Source organism: Vigna unguiculata, chromosome 9 (assembly GCF_037176805.1).
Source record: "Vigna unguiculata cultivar grain cowpea cultivar isolate G323 ecotype 2 chromosome 9, ASM3717680v1, whole genome shotgun sequence".
NCBI lineage: Eukaryota > Viridiplantae > Streptophyta > Magnoliopsida > Fabales > Fabaceae > Vigna > Vigna unguiculata.
In genome coordinates this window covers 16999109-17021944 of record NC_140800.1, presented here as the reverse complement: position 1 = coordinate 17021944, position 22836 = coordinate 16999109, and the positions used below count along the sequence as shown (strand labels likewise).

At 33.9% G+C, this 22836-nt stretch overlaps 1 protein-coding gene, 1 non-coding gene and 1 pseudogene across 2 annotated transcripts; 1 reads left to right on the top strand and 2 right to left on the bottom strand.

Moving 5' to 3' along the window:
• Positions 1-1217: 1217 nt before the first annotated feature.
• On the bottom strand, positions 1218-2374 carry LOC146883635 (uncharacterized). The gene is made up of 3 exons (XM_085666665.1): positions 1772-2374; positions 1313-1642; positions 1218-1271 (listed from the first exon to the last, which is right to left on the bottom strand). The coding sequence occupies exons 1-3, from the start codon at positions 2372-2374 to the stop codon at positions 1218-1220; spliced, it is 987 nt and encodes a 328-aa protein (XP_085522791.1).
• Positions 2375-2420: 46 nt separating this feature from the next.
• LOC146883634 (small nucleolar RNA R71) lies at positions 2421-2527 on the top strand. Its single transcript, XR_014984739.1, has one exon. It is a non-coding gene; the product is annotated as a small nucleolar RNA R71 (small nucleolar RNA).
• Positions 2528-2871: 344 nt separating this feature from the next.
• Positions 2872-18686, bottom strand: LOC146883633 (uncharacterized; annotated as a pseudogene).
• Positions 18687-22836: the final 4150 nt, after the last annotated feature.

Sequence of the window (22836 nt, the reverse complement as noted above, 5' to 3'; positions counted from 1 at the left end):
TTCTTTGGAACAACATGGATGGGGCTAACCCACTGACTGTCAGAAATGGGGTAAATGATCCCAGCTTGTAGAAGCTTGGTCACCTCCTTCTTTACAACATCTGAGATGATAGGGTTGAGTCGCCTTTGTGGCTGTCTCACTAGCTTTGCTCCATCTTCCAACAATATCCTGTGCATGCATGTTGATGGGCTAATACCAGGGATGTCAGCCAATGTCCATCCAATTGCCTTCTTATGCTTTTTAAGAACGTGCAACAACCTCTGCTCTTGTTCAGCAGTGAGGGAGGTGGAAATGATGACAGGCAGTTTGTCCTCCTCCTCTAAGTAGACATACTTGAGGTTGTCTGGCAGTGGTTTCAACTCTGGAGTACTGGATGCTAGCTGAATATCAGGAACCAAAAGGGAGGGAGAAATGGTTCCACAGCTTGTACTTGAGCATAACAATCAGATGCATATGTAATTCCTGCAACATGGTTAGTGCAACCTGATTGTATAACATCAAAGTCAATAGGTACAACATCCAGAGAGTCAAACTCATTAGATTCAACATTATCCACATCATATTCAACATCATGAGAATCAGAATTAGAATCAAGAACATCAATGCATGCAAATTCAGATAACTCAGACACGGATGAATGTTTCAATGCATGCAAAGAGTGGAAATCAGAAATCAATCCATCAACAGCATCATCAATAATATCCATGTGAAAAACAGAATGATCCTCAGAAGGATGTTTCATGGCATCCAGAATGTTAAATCGCACAACAATATCATCAAACTCCATGCAAAAAGTACCTGCATGGACATCAATTTTGGTTCGTGCAGTTTTCAAAAATGGTCTGCCTAAAATGATTGGTGCAGAACCATGTGAAAATCCCTCTTCCATATCAAGAATGTAAAAATCAGCAGGGAAAATCAATTCACCAACACGAACCAAAACATCATCAACCAAACCTGCGGGGTGGGCAACACTTCTATTTGCCAACTGAATCACCACTCCCGTAGGTTGCAGGGGTCCAAGAGAAAGAGATTTAAAAATAGACAAAGGCATTACATTTATCGAAGCACCAAGATCAAGCATTGCATTTTCAAATTTATTGTTACCTCTGATGCAAGGTACACAAAATGTACCTGGGTCCTTGCACTTCTCAGGAATCTGAGGAACAGATTTACCTATCAATGCTGACACGTTTCTACCCATGCTGATCTTTTTGTTACCCTTTAGCCTCCTTTTGTGCGTGCATAGCTCCTTCAAGAACTTTGCATATCTGGGAATTTGTTTAATGGCATCCAACAGAGGTATGTTCACCTCCACCTTCCTGAAAGTTTCTAAGATCTCCCTGTCAACCTCCTCCATCTTTTTGCTTGGAATGGCTCTTGGAGGGAAAGGAAGAGGTATGGAAGGTGCAGCAGTAGAGGTGGAAGGTGTAGAAGTCGCACCAGATGTGGAAGGACCAGCTGCATGAGCATCACGCTTTCTCTGAAGTGTGGCAGGGTCGGCTTCCTTTGGAGGTGTAGGCTCGAAAGTGGGAACTTCAATGTTCTTCCCAGATCTCAAAGTAATGGCACTCACATTCCTAGGATTTTCCACCGTTTGTGATGGAAGCTTGTCAGAATTCTGAGCTTGTGCCTGGTTTAGCTGAGTGGCCATTTGCCCCATTTGATTTGTCAAACTCTGGATTGAGGCCCTAGTCTCCTGCTGGAATTGCATATTTTGAAGGGTCATCATCCTGACTAACTCCTCCAATGAAGTAGAAGAAGAAGGTACAGGTGCTGCAGCAGGAGCTGGTGTGGGTACAGGTGGAACAGGAGCAGCTTGTGGTGCAGGTGCAACTCTTTGTTGTTGAGGTGGTTGCACATTTTGAAATTGTTGGTGCTGCTGGTTACCCTGGTTTCCCCATCTCAAATTAGGGTGATTCCTCCATCCTGGATTATATCTGTTGGTTGACAAATCATGGTGGTTTTGTTGTTGCTGTTGGGGCCTATTGTTGTTGAAAATATTTGCTGCATAGGCCTGAGGTGTGTCCACTGGTGTAGAAGAAGAAGGAGAAGCAGCCTGTTGTTGCAATGTTGGGCAAGAGTTTGTAAAATGATCAACAGATGTACAAAGGCCACAAACTCTTGCAGCTGGAGCTCTCTGATTGGAAGCAAGTTGGTTGACCAGTGTGGTAAGAGCATCAATCTTACTCTCCAACTTCTTCGTGTACTCGGCTGCTCCTACATCATGAACACCTCTAACAACTATGACATCATTCCTTGTGCCAAATTGTTGAGAATTTGAAGTCATGTTCTCTATTAGTTGTCTGGCTGCAGCTGGGGTTATGTTACCAAGGGCACCACCACTTGCAGCATCAATCGTATTTCGATCCATGTGGTGAAAGCCTTCATAAAAATACTGCAGAAGGAGATGTTCAGAAATCTGATGGTGTGGACAGCTTGAACATAGATTCTTGAACCTCTCCCATTACTCATAAAGGGTCTCCCCAGATTGCTGCTTGATGCCAGAAATCTCCTTCCTTATGGCTGTTGTCCTTGAAGCAGGAAAGAACTTGGCAAGGAACAATCTCTTCAGGTCATCCCAGCTTGTGATGGACCTGGGTGCTAGGTAGTACAACCAGTCTTTCGCATTACCCTCCAAAGAATGAGGGAAAGCCTTCAAGTATACATGGTCCTCTTGTACATCTGCAGGCTTCATGGTGGAACAGACGACATGAAACTGCTTCAAGTGTTTGCACGGGTCCTCACCTGCAAGACCATGGAACTTTGGCAACAAGTGTATTAAACCAGTTTTGAGCACATATGGAACCTCCTCCTCAGGGTATTGAATGCATAAACTATCATAAGTGAACTGTGGTGCAGTGACCTCACTCATGGTGCAGTATGCTCAGAATGCAAAGAATGAGGAGTGTCAGGAATGTAATGAGAATCAGAAGAATCAGGAAATGTCACTGAATATTCAGCATGCAAAGATGGATTCCTAAGATGCCTACTTCCTCTGTGGAATGTCCTATCAATCTCAGGGTCAAATGGTTGTAATGCACTTGGGTTTCCCCTAGTCATGCACCAAAAAGCATTAATTGTGGTGATATTGGCATAACAAAGGGTATAACTACAGGTATACTCAAACGACCTCCAAATGACTTCAAAATTGGTAGGATATTCCTTTGAGTGGTCAAACAGAAGCACAAAAAAAATCAGATTAAAACTCAAAACACAAGTATTTTTAACATTTTTCAAAAGTGGAAAAAATGAAGAAAAATCACAAAAAAGATTGCTGAAATGTAGAAAATGGCTTTTTCTGGTGAATCTGAGTTTGCAAACCGACGGAGCGGGTTTCAATAAGGTGGGAAATCAAATTCCACCCCAAATGCATATAAAATAATAGTGATTCTGATAACCAGAGCAAAAGTTATGGTCCTCTGAAGTTTCACTAAAAATCAGTCCAAAAAATTTTTGAATCTCTTAACTCAGACCATACCAATTGCTCCAGCTATTTTTCCTATCAAACTCAATGTCTTAGAAGTGGGGGGAAAAAATTTCAAGTTAAAACAAGCACCGTAGCTGCCAAAACAAAAATCCAGAAGTTAAAAATGCCAGATTCGGACACTATTCAAACACTATTCACTACTACAAGTGACACTATTCATGCGCGCCGCAACACTATTCACTACACTACACAGAAATGCACAGAAATGGAAATAGGCACTGAACTTAACACAACATTAACATCACAATGAACATATACCAACTCAACCACACTTGAACTACACACACACACCAAAACACAAAACACAAACACAGTGAAAATTTTTCTTTGAACGAAACGATTGGTCCCCGGCAACGACGCCAAATTTGATAGAGGTCGTACGCCACTAAATTAAAACATATTAAATATAGTATATGAAAGTGAACCAAGTCGTCTCCCAATGACCAATATTTTCATTCAAAGCGAAATTTCCAGATGAACACAACAATAACATAGAGGGGGGGTTTGGCAGACAGATTCAGAACGCTAATCAACATATTAAATTAAATGCTACAGTGATTAAAATCGTATTGACATCCTTGATTCAAACGCAAATTCACTTATCATAGGCCACCAAAGTAACACCAACTATGCCTTGTCTCAATCCACTAGATAATAATTCACTAAGCGAAAATTACAATCTAGCTTCATTATGCAATTAAGCAATGCACACATCCTTAAATTCGTGACAGCCAACCTACATACATTAAGCATGAACGTATCTTAACCAAAACGTATGCAATTACTCTGTAAATTAAGCATTAACAGATTCACCACATGCATTCCACGAATTCAGAACAAAAACATGGCAGATTTCACAAAACAAGCACAACCTCAAAGCTTCATTGCATTTTTCATCAAGGAGTCAGTACACGAATTTAGCTAGACATGGAAAATGAAAAATTAAACATTTCAAAACTGCAATCACAAAACAGAACCAAGAAACCTAACTTATCAAATCTGAAAACGCAATTTAAGAGCAAAAATAGAGATTTCAAAGCTTAAATGGAATGCCAAACGGTGCTATCATATATAAATGCGAAAACCCCATGAATGGGTATTGTTTCAACTCAATGAAATCACAAAATGAGCTGCCCAATGTAGAAAACGAAATCAAAACGCAAAACCCTCAATGGGTGCTGTCAAATGTGCATAAAAACGGTAAAAATAACCCAAAAATGTGAAAAACTACAAGGGGAGGCATCAATGGAAGCTTGGACCACGAAAAAATGGAGTTGGAGAGAATGTAGAAGATGAAGTGGCGGCTTCCTCCTCATGCAGACCTAATTTGCGTGGTCATATCACCCTTGCCACTCATTTTTACAAAATTGCCACTCTGCCACTCAGATTTACAAAAAATGCCACTCTGGGCCTCAAATGTTGACCCATTAACTTTGCTGACGTGGAAATGACATGGAAATGATGTGGCAATAATGTGGAAAGTCTCTTCAACTAAATATTAATGTCCAAGCTCCAAAATTGCTTCACCCAAATACCTAAAAATAATTAAAGACAAAAATTAGGCCAAATAATGTGAAATTAGTCCAAATTCGGAATAGTGGCCCAATAAAGCCCAACAGATGAAAAACACTCTAATGATGAACAATTAAGCACTAATCAACTGTCTAATGGGTACACAAAGGCTAATGAAATGGAAGAAAATAATGACTCATCAACGACTCATACAACATTGACATTTGACTATTTCCTGAACACATGTGTATTGAGTAGATTTAGAGATCATGCTCCTATCATTTCTCACTCTTGCTTTATAGGAGCTATAACTATATATCAAGGCTGGGCAATCCCCCTTCCATAGAACATGACGGGGTTAATCCCATACTTGTAAGTTTGGTTCACCACCAAACTTGCAAATATAGAACCTCCTTCAACTTTCACAACTAGACATCTTGCTCTATATGAGTAGGATCCTAGAAGAGTCAGGATAATCCCCTCAAACACCCTTAATACATTACGTAACACAAGATCAATGTAGTATTTCCTCCTTGGAAATCCCTACATTATCCCCAAAGCATACAACCAAACGTAGAAATATTCTCAGTTCATCTACATTACGAGCAATTCAAGCATTACATTCTCCTATAATCTTAAATCATTCCACCATGTAACACCTATGGATTTTATCTCAATCCAAACTCATCACATAACATCAATCACATTATTTATTTCAAATGAAATGTTAGTAATTCATTATTTTTTATTGCATTAGCTTAACATTCAATTACAATATTAATAATAATTATATAAATATTGGAAAAATAGTTACTCTAATCACAAACCTCTACTCAAAGATCCCAATGGCCAAAGTGAAGATTCATATGTCTAGGATCAGTTGTCAAAATTGTAGCTTCATCCAATGGTTAACAAAATAGGAATCTCAATTTTCCTAATATAATTTAGAATAGGAAAACACAATGGCACCCAATGATTGGTAAGTGGCGCTCGGGGCTAAAAGCTTAAGAAAACCCCCTGGATATATGGTGCCTGACGCTAAGCCATTGAAGCCCGACACTAAGTGGGTGGCGCTCGGTGCTAAACCCCCTAGGACTTACTTACTTGAGAGTGTCTGATGGTCCAAAAGAGCGCCTGATACCCTGGACCTCTAGAGCTCTCTAACTTGTGTTTTTCATATGGCGTCCAACTTTGTTATGGTACCACTTAGCGTTGTATCAATGTTTTAACTCCTAAATTTACTTGAATAGGCTCTCTAACTTGATTATATATGCAACTTTAGTTCCTTCTTAGTTTAAAATGCCTTATTTTATTTTAAAATAACCATTAGATAGATCAAGTTAGACAATCATAGCCAAATAATTCATATATATATATATATATATATATATATATATATATATATATATATTTATATATATTTAATAATTATATACAAATAAATTTCTAAGACATTATTAGTTTGTCAGCAATAACAAATAATTATTAATTTATAAATAGTTAATAAATTTAATATTAATTGTATTGTTATTATAAGAAAAATAATTTTATTATGTAACATTTTTAGTAACAAATATGAGCTTTCAGCTTTTTTAAATGTAATTGGTGACATGTTTTTTTTTGTCACAATTAATTTATAAATAGTGACAATATTTTTATTTATTATCATTAATTGCATTTTAAAATAATGTTAACTAATGAAAAAAGGATCTCACATTTACGTCTAAACATAAATTTAAATCTTTTTCATGACGACCTAAAAAATATTATTTTAGGATTTATAGTGATTTAAAATAGTGAGACTCAATTATTTAAAAAAAATGTTTTAGTATACATAGTTTTGTTATAAATGAGTTTCAGTATTTTAAAAGACACCATATATCTAAAAATCATTTTTCTAGAGTTCTTGACATTTTCTCTTTTGTATCTCACTCTCTATCCACCCTTTTGAAGATTTGAGACTATATGAGTGCTCTTCATAGTGAGCTCTTCAAATCCTACCAATCAGTTTTTCCGTTTGAGTAAGTTCATTTTTTTCTTTTTCTTGGGTCTAATATGTTTTTCTCCTTGCATGTAGGCTTTCTCTAGTTGTATGTGATCTTAAAGTCATCAATGTGGATCCTTGATCATCAGTGATCATAATGATATGGTCAAATAATTTTTGTGATGTTTCTATGTGTAGATAAAGCTTCTTGTGGGGTTGATTGTGTTTTTACTCTTAGAATGGTTAGAGCTGTCAAACAAGATGAGGGAGACTTACTTTTAGCCAATTCATGTTAACTTGTGTTTAATTGATGTTTTGTGAACCTAAGACTGTAAATTGTGTATTCATTTAGCATGTTGATTGTTTTGAGTTGTTGTATTGGATTGTAGAAAAGTCCAGTTAAATATTTAGATTGGTGTGATAAATATTGGGAATTTTATGAGTGACATTGCAATTGTGATGATATGCGCTTAATTAAGTTGTTTAAACATGAATACAATATGCCTGAAACTTGTATCAAGTGTGAGAATGGTTTTTGGTATGGTTGGAGCTTTCATATTGTAAGTTTATCTCTCTGCATTATGTAGAGTAGTTGGGCAAGAGTGTTCCCACTAGGCAACACCAAAGTCAAAGAACTCACTAACTTAGTGGTTGTTGGGTGAGAGTATTCTTGCTGAGAGTATTCTTCCTTCTCATGGGGAGCCACTACCATCTTCTTCATTCTCCATTTTTCACGTTATTGAGCTTAGTTGGTGACCCATGAAGGTGCCTCTTTCTTTTTCACGTTTTAGCACTCGTTTTTAACGTTTTTATGCATTATTGACATCACCTAATGTGGGTTTTATGTTTTCAACTCATTTGCTAGCTTTGGAATTTCATTTTGTTGATTTCATTAACATGGAATAATGCCCGTGTATGGGGTTTTCAGTTTTTTATATCACAACAGCCATTTTTGTTCCATTAAAGCTTTAGAATTCTCATTTGCTTTTGAATTTGCGTTTCCATAAGACCCAAGTTAGGGTTTAATGTTCTGTTTTCAGCATTTCCATTTTGAAGTGTTTAACTCTATTTCAATGGCTTGCTAAATTCGTGTATTGACTCCTTGATAAAAAATGCAATGAAGCTTTGAGGTTATGCTTGTTTTGTGAAATATGCCATGTCTTTATCTTAAATTCGTGGAATACATGTGGTTCATTTGTTTATACTTAATTTACAGATTAATTGGATATGTTTGGGTTGGGTTATGTTCATGCTTAATGTATGTAGCTTGGCTGCCACGAATTCATGGATGTATGCATTGCTTAATTGCATAATGAAACTTGATTGTAACTTTTGCTTAGTGGGTGATTGTCTAGTGGATTAAGAGTAGGCAGAGGTGTTAATCGAGGAAGTCAGTACGTTTTAATCACTATTGCATTTCATTTAATTTGTTGTAAGCATTTGAATTTGCCAACCCCCCTTGTGTAGAATTTCAATCTAGAAAGCTTTAAATGAAAGGTTTGGTCACTAGGAGATGACCTTGGTTTAACTACTGAGTATTACATTTAATTGTTTTATTTGGTCGGGTATGACCACGATCATAGACACCAAATTTGGAGAGCTCACTAACTTGGTTTACGTTGGTGCCACTTAGAGTCGTTGGGCAAAATTTCTTTGAATTAAATCATGGGAGCTCTATTGGCTCTCTAGCTGAGCTCGCACTAGGCTTGCTGGTCGAAGAAATGGCGTTGGCTAGATTTTCATGTTTTTGCCCCTTTTTGGGTCTTGGCATAATTTTTTTTTGGGTATCTATATCACTACACCTATGGCAGTCATAACATGGCAGTATAGCAGCGTTGGTGGAGTAAGAGGGGGGCAACCTGCATTGTGCTTTTGGCCATTTTTAAAAGTTCAAACAAAATATAAATGAAAGAGGAAAGTGGCATGGTAATAACAATATGAGCCATCTGAAAGGGAGGAATGGATACAACTCCATAGCACAAGGGGGTAACCCACTCTTCTAGAGATAAAAAAAGTTTACTTTCAAAATACACATCTAACAGAAAGGAGAACCAAAACTGAAAAGAGGAGAAAAGCAGGAATCGAGAACAAAGGGAAGAAAGAGCCAAAACCACCGAGGAGCTCTGAGAGGTAAGTACGGTAACAACATGTTTTAACATTGTGTGAAGCTTGCTGTGTTTCATGTACTACATTTGTTGTTGGCACACAATTATGCTATGCTTGTATATGAAAGATGTTGTTGCTCAAACAAAGCCTACACCATCTGTCACCTTTCACACTCTTTTTACACATAATAGATATTAGAGACCTACTCAATCTCTTACCTCCACTGAAAAACATAATTTCCATCTTGTTGACACAAGCAAGCTTGAAGCAAATAATTAATAAAGCCAAGTGCATGAAGATCACATGCGGTTGATGAAGATTGATGAGGATCCACTTGAAAATTAAGTTTTTAATGTGTTAAATATGGAAATAATATGTTAAATGTAAATATTTTGGTGTTATATCATGTTGGTAGGCTATATAACATAGGTTAGATGTCTTGTTAGTCTTGGTGTGTCTCTTTTAATCTATTAAAATGGGTTTTAAAAAGTTAAAAGGCTTGCAGTATATAGTTTCTGGTATGAATGCATTCAGTCAATTAATTTTTTTTTCAATTGACTATTTTCACTTAAGTCAAGTGAAATCAGCTGACTGTATGGAAAATTCAATCGATTGATTTCACTTAAACCAAACTATATATGTTGTGTTTTCGAGAGTAGAGTTAAGTTTCTGAGTTTTGGAGTGTGAAATCTTGTCATTCTTCTCTAGAAAACTCTCTCTCTCTCTGCAATACACAACTGCAATGTGAAGTTTGAATATCTTTGTTGATCTTGGAGGAATTTTGGCTTGTGAGTAGCTTGAAGAACACATGTATGGTTAGCTAGGGAGAGCCACCATCAGGTTTGGATTTTCGTGTGCCTCTGGTTGTTTGCCTGATGTGATTTCAGGTTTATAAGTGTGATTCTTGCAGGGTAGTTGTCTAGATTTTTGTGAGTCAAATATCTTGTGTGGTTCTTTGTTCAAAAGTCTAATCTTGGTGTTTGATTTGTAAAACTTTTGAATATAGTGGAAACCAGGCTCTGGTTGTCCTTGTAAAATGGATGTAGCTCTGTGATTGAGTGAACCCGTATAAAAACAATTGTGCAATTCTCTTTCCCTCATCTCACTTATTTTGAATCACTTTAAAATCCGAAGAAAATCAAGTAATCCACTATTTGTTGTGTTTTAATGCTTTCTTGTGTAATCTGAGACTGTATAATAGTTAGAAATATTGATTAGAACAAGTCTTGTTTGTAAAAGATTGTTGTTTGAGTTAAATCTACGAATTTTATATTCTGCATAAATTCTCCATATTTTAGCCAACTGATTTGTCATTTTAATTGATTGTTTCATAGCTCAAGAACAAATTAGTCTGTTGTTTTATATTTTGACTGATTGTAAATGTACTGGTTTGCAACTTTTACATCCTAACTTTCCAGTCTATTTGATTCAATTGAAAATAGTTTTAAGCTTTCTAAAAAATTTTAAATAGCCAATTCACCCCCTCATTCTTGGCTTACAGGTTCCTCTCCAATTTTACAGGTTCCTCTCATCATTATCTTTAGCCTCACCAATTTTACAGGTTCCTCTCATCATTATCTTTAGCCTTCACATTAAATTCCATAATCTCCTTCATTCTCAACCATTATTCCTCCATCATCCTAACAATGTTGATCCCCACTTTAGAACTTGTCCACACTCCTTGACCTCCAAAACCAAACATGCATTAACTAAACCTTGATCTCCGTCGTACATAATCATAACCATATTTTCATATCACAACAAACAAACACAAAATACTTCATTCCCCCTCTCTCGGAACCAGGAACTAGAAAACACACCTTCATCACAGATGATCACATTAACCTTTCATTAACTCTAAGACAGAACCAACTTCACTATTATCCTCACACACGCATAACAAGGCTCCAAAACCCATTCTCATTCTTCATTCATCTTCACTCCAGCTTCATCCGGAAACCTCCATTACCATCAGTCTTTCATCCTCATCATGCACACATACAAGTTCTGGATAGGGGTTTTCAAACTCCCATCATCCACACCTGCCACAAAAAATTCATCATCATCATCATACATAAAACACAAAGTCAGCAGAAAAGAGAAATAGAGGGGGGGGGAGAACATTTGTCGTCAGTGAGTCAGAGTCTCGAACAAAGAGTTTGGTATTATTTTCTTATTATTTTTGGGACTCCACAAAAGCTAAAAATTATTTTATATTATTTTCGTATTATTTTTAGGAAAAATTAAACATCTTTAAAACCACATCATCTTCTTTGGACACGCATTGTAGGGTACTGATACCTTCCCTACAATGTAAGCGACTCACGAATTCAAGCATCCGGTTTTTCTTCAGACTTTTCTTATCTTTATGGTTTTCTATAGTTTTCCAGAATAAACTATGGTGGCGACTCCCAAAAGTGGTTTTATTTTAAAATATATTTTTTTAAGTTAGTCATCCCATCACGATTTAGGTTGCAACAACTATTAAGACAAATATTTATCATTCTAATAAATAATAATTAATAACTATTAATTTATAAATTAATAAGATGTATTTTAGTTTTTTTATTAAATTTTACTACAATAAAATCTCTTACTAACAACCAATTTTAGTGAGAAAAAATTGTTAGTCACTATAGTGAGCAATTTAGATATCAATTTACAAAATAAAATATTATTGGATACAAAAATAGTCACTTTTATAAATAAAAAATTATAATTGATCTCTAAATTGATGTCTAAAATTTAGCTACCAAGGTTTGGGCTACCAAATGAATTAGTTTATAAATTTGTCACTAAACATTAACTACCAAGGTTTTGGCTACCAAAGAAATTAGTTTCTAAATTAGTCTCTAATTAAGTAGTGACCGAATTAGAGGCCAATTATAATTTTTTATTCATAGTAGTTATTATTTTAGTAACCAATAATGTTTTATTTTATAAATTGGTATCTAAATGAGTTATTATAATGATTAACAAGTTTTAGTCAATAAAATTGGTTATTATTTAAGAGTTTTTTTGTAGTGTTTTGACACAAATAGTATATTATTTTGTTACAAAATTTATCTTCATCACTATTTTTTTTGTTACAAATGCTTATATTTATTGTAGTGAACATACATCGAAAACAAAGGTACACCAAATAATGTACACCCCTCAAGATCGAATTTGGTTAATAAGTAGCAAGTGAAATGATTCAAAGTTTAAGGTAAAGTTACGTTGTTTATGTTGAAATATGTTGATAAGATCAAATATGGGAATATTTAGAGTAATCAACTTACTTTATGTTTGGATCATATGTTGACATTTTGAGTGTGATATTACCATTAAATTTACTTTATATTTGAAATATTTCTTTATTTGATCTAATCATATTCATAACACTTTGATGTTACTTTTATAAAATATTTTAAATGTTGTACAAAATATTTGAAAAATGTGGGTGAAGTGTATGAAGAAGAAATTTCAAAAGTACCAATACCATTGGTTAAACATTTTTCATTTGTACTAGGAATAAAACCAATTCATTTACAAGGTATAGGAAGTGTATCAATGACAAAGAAAAATATAGAGAGACAATTTGTTCAAAGTCAAGTGGAGAAAGCATAAAAAGAACAAATGATCTAGAGTTAGAAGTGAAAAAGTTGAATAGCATTACTCAAAAATAAAAAAAAAAACTAACTTTTAGCAAATCTCAACGTTAAATCATTAAGGTATAATTATTAATTTGGTCGCCCAATTTTTTTAGTTTGTTCAATTTGGTCCCCGAGTTTTTAGAAGATTCAATTTGGTATCTCACGTTATATTCTAGTTAACATTGTTTGTATAATGCTGAGTTGTCATTGTGAAACAAATTAAACAACTAATCTTAATATCATACTGAATACACTTGATCAAGGAAACATCAATAGAAAGACTATAATGATGTTAAGTATACCCAACAAACAAACCAACCCAATTAACAACTTCACCCACGTTTATATTGCACAATGACAACTCACCACTATACAAACAGTGTTAACTGGAATATAACGGGAGGTACAAAACTGAAACACTTAAAAAAATAAGGGTACCAAATTGAACATTCCAAAAACTCAAAGACCAAATTGAACCTTCGAAACATTCGAAACCCAAATTTAACCAACTCAAAAAATTGGGAGACTAAATCAATAATTATAACAATCATTAAAGTTCAAGAACTTGCTTTAAAAACTCGATTTCTTTTACTATGCTAGGCTCTTTCACATCTTTATTACCACCATTATTTCACATCTTAATTATTTTTTTATGTTTGAAAAAATAAAAATTTCTATTTGGAAAAAATATAAAAAATATTTAAAATTATATAAATATAGAAAATTTCATTAGAAACAAATATAAAAATATAAAATAGAACAAAATATCAAAATTTTTAATTGAAAATTTTAAAACATTTAAAATAGAAAAAGTATTAAAATTTATTAAATATTTAGAAAAAAAATTGAAATTAAGAAAATAAATATAAATATAGAATTTTAAATTAAAATGCATAAAATTTTGAAAATAGAAAAATTATAGAAATTTTTATATTTTGAAGAAATATAAAAATAGAAATTTAAAAATATGGCAATTTAAGATATTTGACACAAATTTGATTATTTTTATTGTATTTAAATATGAAAAAGTAAAGAAATATTTTTAAGAATTTAGTGTTTTTATATTTGATTATTTAAATGTGAAGATGTTTTATCTTAGAGTTTCTCTCTATAGTTTTTTTTTCTTGTATTATATTGGTTATATCATTCCAAAGATCCCATTTTTGTAGCGAAATCTCAAGTAGGTCCCCTCATTTTTATTTGACTCAATTGAGTCCCTGTTTTGGAAAATTCATTGCAATTAGGTCCTATCCATTAGTAGTACACAAACGGTGTTAACTATGTGTCACGTGTCAACACATGATTTTTTTGATTTTTTAAAATTTTAAAAATTTTTAATATATTTTATAATTTTTTTAAAAAAAATGTCACGTGGCAATCTAATATTGTGCCACGTGCCAGAGACAATGTGATGTGGTAGTGACAGTGCCACGTGTCACTATTGGATGTGAAAAGTCTCAATGTAGTTCGAGTATTTCTTATTTAGTTCTCAATTTAGTTCCAATTTTTTTAAAACTGAATCAATTTCATCCCTATAACAAATTTAATTTTTATATAAATTTTACAATGGTATTTTTATTATAATTGATATTTTAAAAAAATTATATTTATTTAAATGTATATTTTGCAATGAACTTTATTTAAGTATTGTTTCAAATATTTATATATCAATAATTTATATACAAATGTTAGAGTTGGTTTAAAAATAACAACTTTATAAATTGAATTGTAAAATTTTAAATAAATTTATTTATTTTCAATGGTTATAAAATTGTTTTAAAATTATATATTTCATTTATAGGAGAATGGATTAAGAGTTTAAAGTAGTAGGAGGTCCTAGTTGAAAAAACCACCATGGGAAATCAACTTTTATTTGTGTATCAATGATATCATTGTTGAGATTCTCATAATACACATCTTTCAAAGATTGTACATATGTGCTACAAAAGATAATATTAAAATTATATATAACTGATGAGTTCAAATTTTTGCCCTCATTTAATATTTAGATTTGGGTATTTAATTGAATTTTAGTGCTTAAAACATAGATTTAATCATGATTTGTGATTATTGGATTTATTGAGTTTGTAAGATAAAAATCGCATAAAAAGTGACTTTAGTTGCGTAAAATATTATTGAATATTCTAACATTTGTTAATGCAGCTGGAATATAATTTGGGTCATTAAAAGTGTGGATTTGAAAATGTTTCGAGTTACAAGGTAAGTCCAAAATCAGTAAATTCTGGAAAGAAATAATTCAAGAGCTAAATGTACCCCCAATTTTTATTTTACACACACCTTCTTCAAGTGGACCACCCAAGAACCTATTTTGGACCCCTAGTTTCTACTAGGTTACACTCCTCCTACAACTTAAACCCAATTCAACCAGATCATGCCATGTGGCAATCCCCAACTTTCAAATCTGCTCCATCACACACTGTCACCTCATCACCTTGAACCCTTCATCTCACACATGAAACCCTAGCCTCCTGTAATCAATGCTGCCATCACTCGCAGATCTGCAACACCGCAACCTCGCTGACAGCCACTACATTATTCAAATCCCACCATTGACGCGCAACAACTCACGAATCTACACCTTCAAACCACCATGAATCTGTCGTAACTCACTGTAATTTCATTATGGATTATGAGGTTAGAATGAAATAAATTTGTTTGTTCTTTTTCTTATTGTTGAGGTTTTAATTCATCTATGTATTTTATATTTGAATTATGTGAAAAATGATGATTTTTACATTATAGCTAATTAGTGAGATGTTTTAATCTATATGCATATCATTCATATGACTTCAAGGGTTTTTAATTTTGATTGAGAATGTACTTTGATTAAATTTAGAAATTTTCATATGATTGAATGAGTTTTTGCTAACAATTGAGAATGTACTTTGATTAGAGGTAAAAAATTTAACTAGAATTAATCAATAATTTACTTTGGTTAATTATCTCTTTGCTTGATTTTAGAGATAAAAGAATGGACATGATTAGGCATAGTAATATTTAATTGAGAATGTACTTTGATTAAATTTACTATGATTAATCTACAAAGTTCTTGCTTTTGATTGAGAATTTACTTTGGTTAATAGTAAGAACGCAAACAAATTAATTAAGAATCTACTTTAATTAATTTAAAGTCAAAAACAATAGTTAATTGAACAATAATATGAAGATTACCGATGAAGAATCTATATTGAAAGTAGTGGAGTTGGCTTGTTTTATTATAATTTTTTCAAAGTCTTTTATTAATTTTCTATTTCATTCTCAAATTCTTCTCTATATTTTTGCATATCATCATATAGTTTTAATTGCATTAGGATAGATTTTTATAAGATAAAAGTCAAATATTGAAAATCAATTCCTTATTCATTGGGATACGACTCAGGGTTAGCTTAACCCTATCTAGTTAGTTTACTACTAACTTGACAATACTGAAGTTACTAGAGTTAAGTAATGTTAATTTGATCGCTTCACGACAACGTTACCAAATTTGCTATTGTTTTTTATTTCAAATTAATTAAAGTAGATTCTTAATTAATTTGTTAAAAGAGACAGGAAGCAACCAATAACTATTGTTAAAAGAATTATAACTAACATATTGTAGGGTTTGATACTTACTCAATAAATGGTTTGATCTCATTACAATTCAAGAGGACATGCAATTGAGCAATTGACCATTCTCTATCATTGAACCACCTTTCCTTACATTTACCCGTTGTTTGTCCAAATGGTTTAAAGATAGACAAAGTTGGTTGAATACGATCTTTATGAACTCCCACATCCACACACATTGGTGACACAAAATAATGAGGACTGAAATATGATATCTCTTGAATTAAATATGCTTCACAAATAGACCCTTCCACACTTCTTTTGTTCTTCACTGTTTTCTTAATATTATTTAGAAACATGAGTACAAAAAATGTGATATAAAATAATTTTGTAAGTTGTATAATATATTAGTATTCATATTAAGTGGTATAAATTATTATTACCTTTCAAATGGATACATCCAACAATATTGAATCGGTCCACCCATCTTAGCCTCATAAGGCAAATAAATTGGTAGGTGCTTCATAGAGTCAAATAATGCAGGTGGAAATATAGGTTCTAACTTACACAATATTACATGAATATTTTGTTCCATTTGCAATAAATGATCTTCATGAAGCACTATTGAACACAAATCTCTGAAGAATTGAATAAGCTCGATTTAGGGTTTCCATTTGGGCTTAGGAAGAGCTCTCAAAGCTATTGGGAAAAGACATTTCATAAAAATATGATAATTATGACTTTACATCCTATACAATTTTGCACATTTTGAATCTACACATCTAGAAATATATGAAGCATAACCACCCAACATCTTCAACCCCTTCACCCATTCAAACACATCATTCTTTTGTTCATTTGATAAGCAAAATTTGGCTTTAGGCTTTATACGTAGGATTTGTTTTCAACAATAACTCCTTCCTATGACAATACATTACCATGTCCAATCGTGCATTTTCATTGTCTTTAGTTTTCTCTTTGTTGCCCATAATAGTGTGGATCACATTTTCAAATACATTCTTTTCTATATGCATAACATATAAATTGTGTCTTAAAAGATTATTTTTTTAATATGGAAAATCCCAAAATATGCTTCTCCTTGTCCAATTATGGGAACTTCTATGGCTAAGAGCATTGCATATCTTCACTTCAGTTGACTCAAGAATGCTAGAAACCATCTCATATACTTGTTCACCATTTAACCTTTGAAGAGGCTCATCTCAATTCTATTTTTGTAAAAGGTTTCCTTAATTCTCCTAAAAGCATGATTACAATAAAGTCACTTTTCTTCCATTCTTTAGTGAGAAAGCTTTTGATTTATTCATACATATTGAACATTCAAATTTTCCAGCAGTACTCCATCCAGACAACATCCCATAGGCAGGAAAATCATTTATTGTCCACATTAATGCAACTCTTAATCGAAAATTTTGATTTTTTTATGCGTAATATGTTATGACACCATCATTCCATAATTGTAATAATTCATCAACCAATGGTTGCAAATAAACATCAATTTTAGCTTTTGAATTGTGTAGACCTGGAATGATCAAAGTCAAGAACATATAAGGAGTCACCATACATATTTCTGGGGGAGATTATATGGTGTAACAATTATTGGCCAACAAGAATATGGTATTGCTGATTGGCTAAATGTAGCAAATTCATCACCACACAAGCCAAGTCTAACATTTCAGGGTTCTGAGGCAAATTCAGGATACAATTGATCTAATTGTTTCCAAGCTTCTCCATCTGAAGGATGACACAACACACCTTGCCTACGATTTTCATAATGCCACCACTCTACAGATCTTGTAGAAGCATATAATCTTTGTAGTCTAGGAATGAGTGGCAAGTAATGCAATCTCTTATAAGGAACATCTTTATATTTTTGCCTACATTCATTGTGTTCTTTATATCAAGAGTTTGTACAAAACTTGCATTCTTTCAAAGTATTATCCTCTTTGTAATACAACATACACCCATTAATGCAACAATCTATTTTTATTCTTGATAAACCAAGCTCTACTACAATTTTCTTTGTTTCCCTAAAATTAGAAGGAATGACATTATCAGGATGGTTTGATTCTTTCATAAATTTCATCACATCATTGAAGCAAGCTTGTGATATATTATGTTTGGATTTTATACTCATCGTAATAGCAGTAGACAACTCTGAAGTATTCTTACATTTTGGCCACAACGGTTGTTGAGTTGAATTTAACATTTCATAAAATTTGGCAACTTCCATATTTGGAAGTTCCTCTTCATTTTGTATAAAATATTGCTCTCGATTAAGACCAACAACATCAAATACCATATCTTGATGTCTATTAAAATTTTGAGAACCCCATTGTTGACTACTACCTAACATGGAATGTATATCAACATTAGTATAACATTATATCATCTCTATATACTCAACCATAGAAAAAAAAGAGTAAGAAAATAAATGAATATTATATATTGGATAACTTCAATTAAAAATATGTTTATGAATTAAAAGAGTTACCAAACTTAGATTATGTCACTGCTTGGAAGTCTTCGCTGGTCACATTTTCCCCTTACTTTAGTCGACGCAAGCTAGAAAAGTGTTAAAGCAAATTAGAAGGTAACTTGGAAACTATATGATGATTGTAAGGATAAGGATTGACTTTTGAATGCAAATAAAGATTACTAACTACAAACATAAACATCAAACATTAAGAAAAGTTTAAAGCACCTGATATTCCAGTTGATCGAAAAGCTTTTGAGCTAAGGACAACAATTGGTTAATGCTTCAATTGTTGTATCCAATATTTTTTGGCAAGCAGATTTAAAGACTCCAAGCTTTGAAGAGAATTAGAACACTAGAAATGCTTCAAAATATTTGGTTAGAAACACAAACATCATATATTCTTTAAGATAAAGTACTTGTGCAAACATTATAAACTAATGTTATTTTCTTTATCAATAAATATCTAATTAGCAAATATATCAATATGCAATCAGTTATTGGTAGCCAATTCACAATTAGGACACTGGTTCTAGTTTGATGGTATCCATATCTTAATGCTTTTATTCTTAGATACTATAAATTCTTATTTCTTCAATCAATGATCTGCATTCCCACTACTAGAATATAGCTGTAAATTTATGTTATCGCCTTTCTGTTTATTATTCAACAAATTCATCATGACATAAGTTACATTGGGGACATGTAGTGATGGCTTATTCTTGTCTCTATTGAAGCTTGCATGAAGAATGTAGGCTCCATAGATGGTGTTGGATGCAGAAACATGAAGGAAAGAAGCTTAAGGTGTTCGATTTGTTGTACGTGAAAGGATTCTTAAGAGAGGTGAGACCAACTCCTAAGGAAGAAGACTAGAGTAAACTATAGAAGAGTTTACTCTAAGGTGAGCTCAAAACAGATTTATGCACAAATTTGGGCAGCAATTCATTACTCAATTTCAAGCTGAAAAATACATCTCCTAAGCTATCTATTTATAGGCTAAAATGAGACCAAGGAGTCTCCAAAAAGTGGAGGAAAAAAAGAGTCTAGAAAGTTGAACTTCGGAGCCAAAAAGGAGAATGTGGGAGGTGTGACTTACCACCTAAGCAAGTCACACTTGTCTTGCCATAGGAAGCTAACTCTCATCCTTGGAGAGCAAATTTGAGAAGCTTTTAGGCTTTTCTAGAGTAGACACACTACTCTTGGCCCATTTGCCCCAATTCCCCTTTTTGGTCCAAAATTACTTCTAAAGCCCAATTTCCTCTAAGGCCTAATACATGGCCCAAAGAAAACCATATTCTACTGGGCCCAAAATACAAAGCCCAAAATAAAATCCTAATCTAGTATTTACAAGCAAAGTGTTTTAGGCTAGGTCTTCACATCTTCCTTGGCCCATGTGAAGTTCATCTTGGGCCTTGCATGCGCATTTAAGGCCCATTCCTTTTGTATTCTCCTAGCCATGGCTTTTGTTGTAGGTCCCTTAGCTCGAGGCATCTCATCATCCCCTCCCTCTTGAGAAGGATTTGTCCTCAAATATGTAGTCTCTGCCTCATTACTTGTAGCACCTGCAAAAGGTATTAAGTCAACAACATTAAAGGTGGCATGCACATCATAGCCTTTAGGCAACTCTAGCCTATACGCATTATCATTTACTCTTTTCAGCACTTTAAAAGGACCATCGCCTCTAGGGCTAAGTTTAAACTTCCTTTGCTTAGGAAATCTATATTTTCTAAGGTGTAGCCACACCCAATCCCCTTCTTCAAAAATCATTTCCCTCTTCCCCTTATTGTTGTACTTAGCATACCTCTCTGTTTGTTGTTGGATTTGGCTTTTAATCTTTTCATGCATTTTCTTAACAAAATCAGATTTTGCCACCCCTTCTTTATGAATAAAATCAAAAGATGTAGAAAGTGGTAGCAAGTCCATGGGAGTGAGAGGATTAAAGCCATAAACAACTTGAAATGGAGAGATTTTAGTAGTCCTATGAACTACTCTATTATAGGCAAACTCAATATGGGAAAGATATTCATCCCAAGATTTGTGGTTTCCTTTCAAAATTACCCTTAACATAGTAGACATAGACCTATTAAAACCTTCAGTTTTCCCATCAGTTTGTGGGTGACATGAAGTAGAAAAATTAAGCTTAGTTCCTAGCCTTGACCAAAGTGTTTTCCAAAAGTGGCTAAGGAACTTGGTGTCTCTATCAAAAACTATGGTGCGGGGTATACCATGAAGCTTGACCACATCTCTAAAGAAAAGCCTAGCTATGTTGCTAGAATCATCCACTTTGTGGCAGGGTATAAAATGTGTCATTTTGCTAAAATGATCTACCACCACAAAAATAGAATCAAAACCTCTTTGTGTTCTTGGGAGTCCTAAGACAAAATCCATGCTTATATCTTCCCAAGGGGCTGAAGCAACAGGCAAGGGGGTGTATAATCCATAGGGCATTGTCTTAGACTTGGATTGCAAACATGAAAGACATCTATTACAATGCCTTTGGACATCCTTCCTCATATGGGGCCAAAAGAATTTTCTTTCAAAAGACCTAGGGTTTTTTCTACCCCAAATGACTCATTAATCCCCCTTCATGTGTTTCTTGGACAAGGAGTTTTCTTTATGAACATTGGGGAATACAAATTTTTCCTTCTTTAAATAAATACCCCTCATTCACATAAAAACCTCATTGAGGTCTTTCCATACACTCAGCATAAGTAGAGGAAAACTCAAAATCTTGAACATACATTTCTGGAATGTGATCAAATCCAAGAATTTAGGCTCCCAATTTTGAAAACAAGGTATGCCTTCTAGACAAGGCATCAACCACCACATTACTTTTGCCGTTCTTGTACTTTATCGCATAAGGAAATTGTTCTAAGAATTCCATCCACTTAGCATGCCTTTTAGTCAACTTGTGTTGGCCCTTCAAGTGTTTTAGTGACTCATGGTCACTATGAATGACAAACTCTATGGACACAAGGTAGTGTTCCCAAGTTTGAAGGGCCCTAACTAAGGCATACAAATCCTTATCATAGGTGGGATAGTTGAGGGAGGCACCATGAAGTTTTTCACCGAAATAAGCATTTGGGTGCCCTCCTTGCAACAACACAACACCTATTCCTACACCGGATGCATCATATTCTAGCTCAAAGGTTTTTGAAAAGTTTGGTAAAGCTAGAATGGGCACATTGGTGAGTTTTTCCTTGAGTTGTTGAAAAGCAGACTCTTATTTTTCACCCCAATTAAAAGACACATCTTTCTTGACAAGCTCATTGAGGGGTGAAGCCAAAGTAGAGAAGTTAGGAACTGATATTCTATAAAAGCTTGCCAAACCATAGAAGCTCTTAACGTCTCCAATACTTGTAAGAGTAGGCCATTCTTGGATGACCTTTATTTTTGTGGGGTCAACGTGGACCCCATTTTTGTTCACAACAAAACCTAAGAAAACTACACTATCTACACAAAAAGTACATTTCTCTTTATTAGCAAACAAACTATTTACCGTAAGGACGGTACAGACATACCTCAAATGGTCTATGTGCTCATGCAAGCTCTTGCTATAGATCAAGATATCATCAAAATAGACAACCACAAACTTTCCTATGCACTCTCTAAGGACATGATTCATTAGCCTCATGAATGTGCTAGGTGCATTAGTAAGCCCAAAGGGCATCACCAACCACTCATATAGTCCAAATTTGGTCTTAAAAGCGGTTTTCCACTCATCACCTTCTTTGATTCTTATTTGGTAATAACCACTCTTTAGATCAATTTTAGAAAACATGAGGGACCCATGCAACTCATCAAGCATGTCATCAAGCCTAGGGATTGGATGCCTATATTTGATGGTGATGTTATTTATAGCCCTACAATCACAACACATTCTCCACTTTCCATCCTTTTTAGGCACTAACAAAACATGCATAGCACAAGGACTAAGGCTATTTTGAACCCAACCCTTCTCCAACAATTCTTGCACTTGAGACTCTATCTCCTTTGTTTCTTGAGGATTTGTCCTATAGGTTGGTCTATTTGGAAGACTTGCCCCAGG

Bases quoted from the DNA above. Each gene is read 5' to 3' on its own strand.
- LOC146883635 (XM_085666665.1), bottom strand. From the start codon at position 2,374: ATGGATCGAAATACGATTGATGCTGCAAGTGGTGGTGCCCTTGGTAAC. The intron at 1,643-1,771 runs GTACCTTCTTCT...ATGGCCACTCAG, and splicing joins CAGCTCCTGCTGCAGCACCT to CTAAACCAGGCACAAGCTCA. The intron at 1,272-1,312 runs GTGAACATACCT...ACAAATTCCCAG, and splicing joins AAACTTTCAGGAAGGTGGAG to ATATGCAAAGTTCTTGAAGG.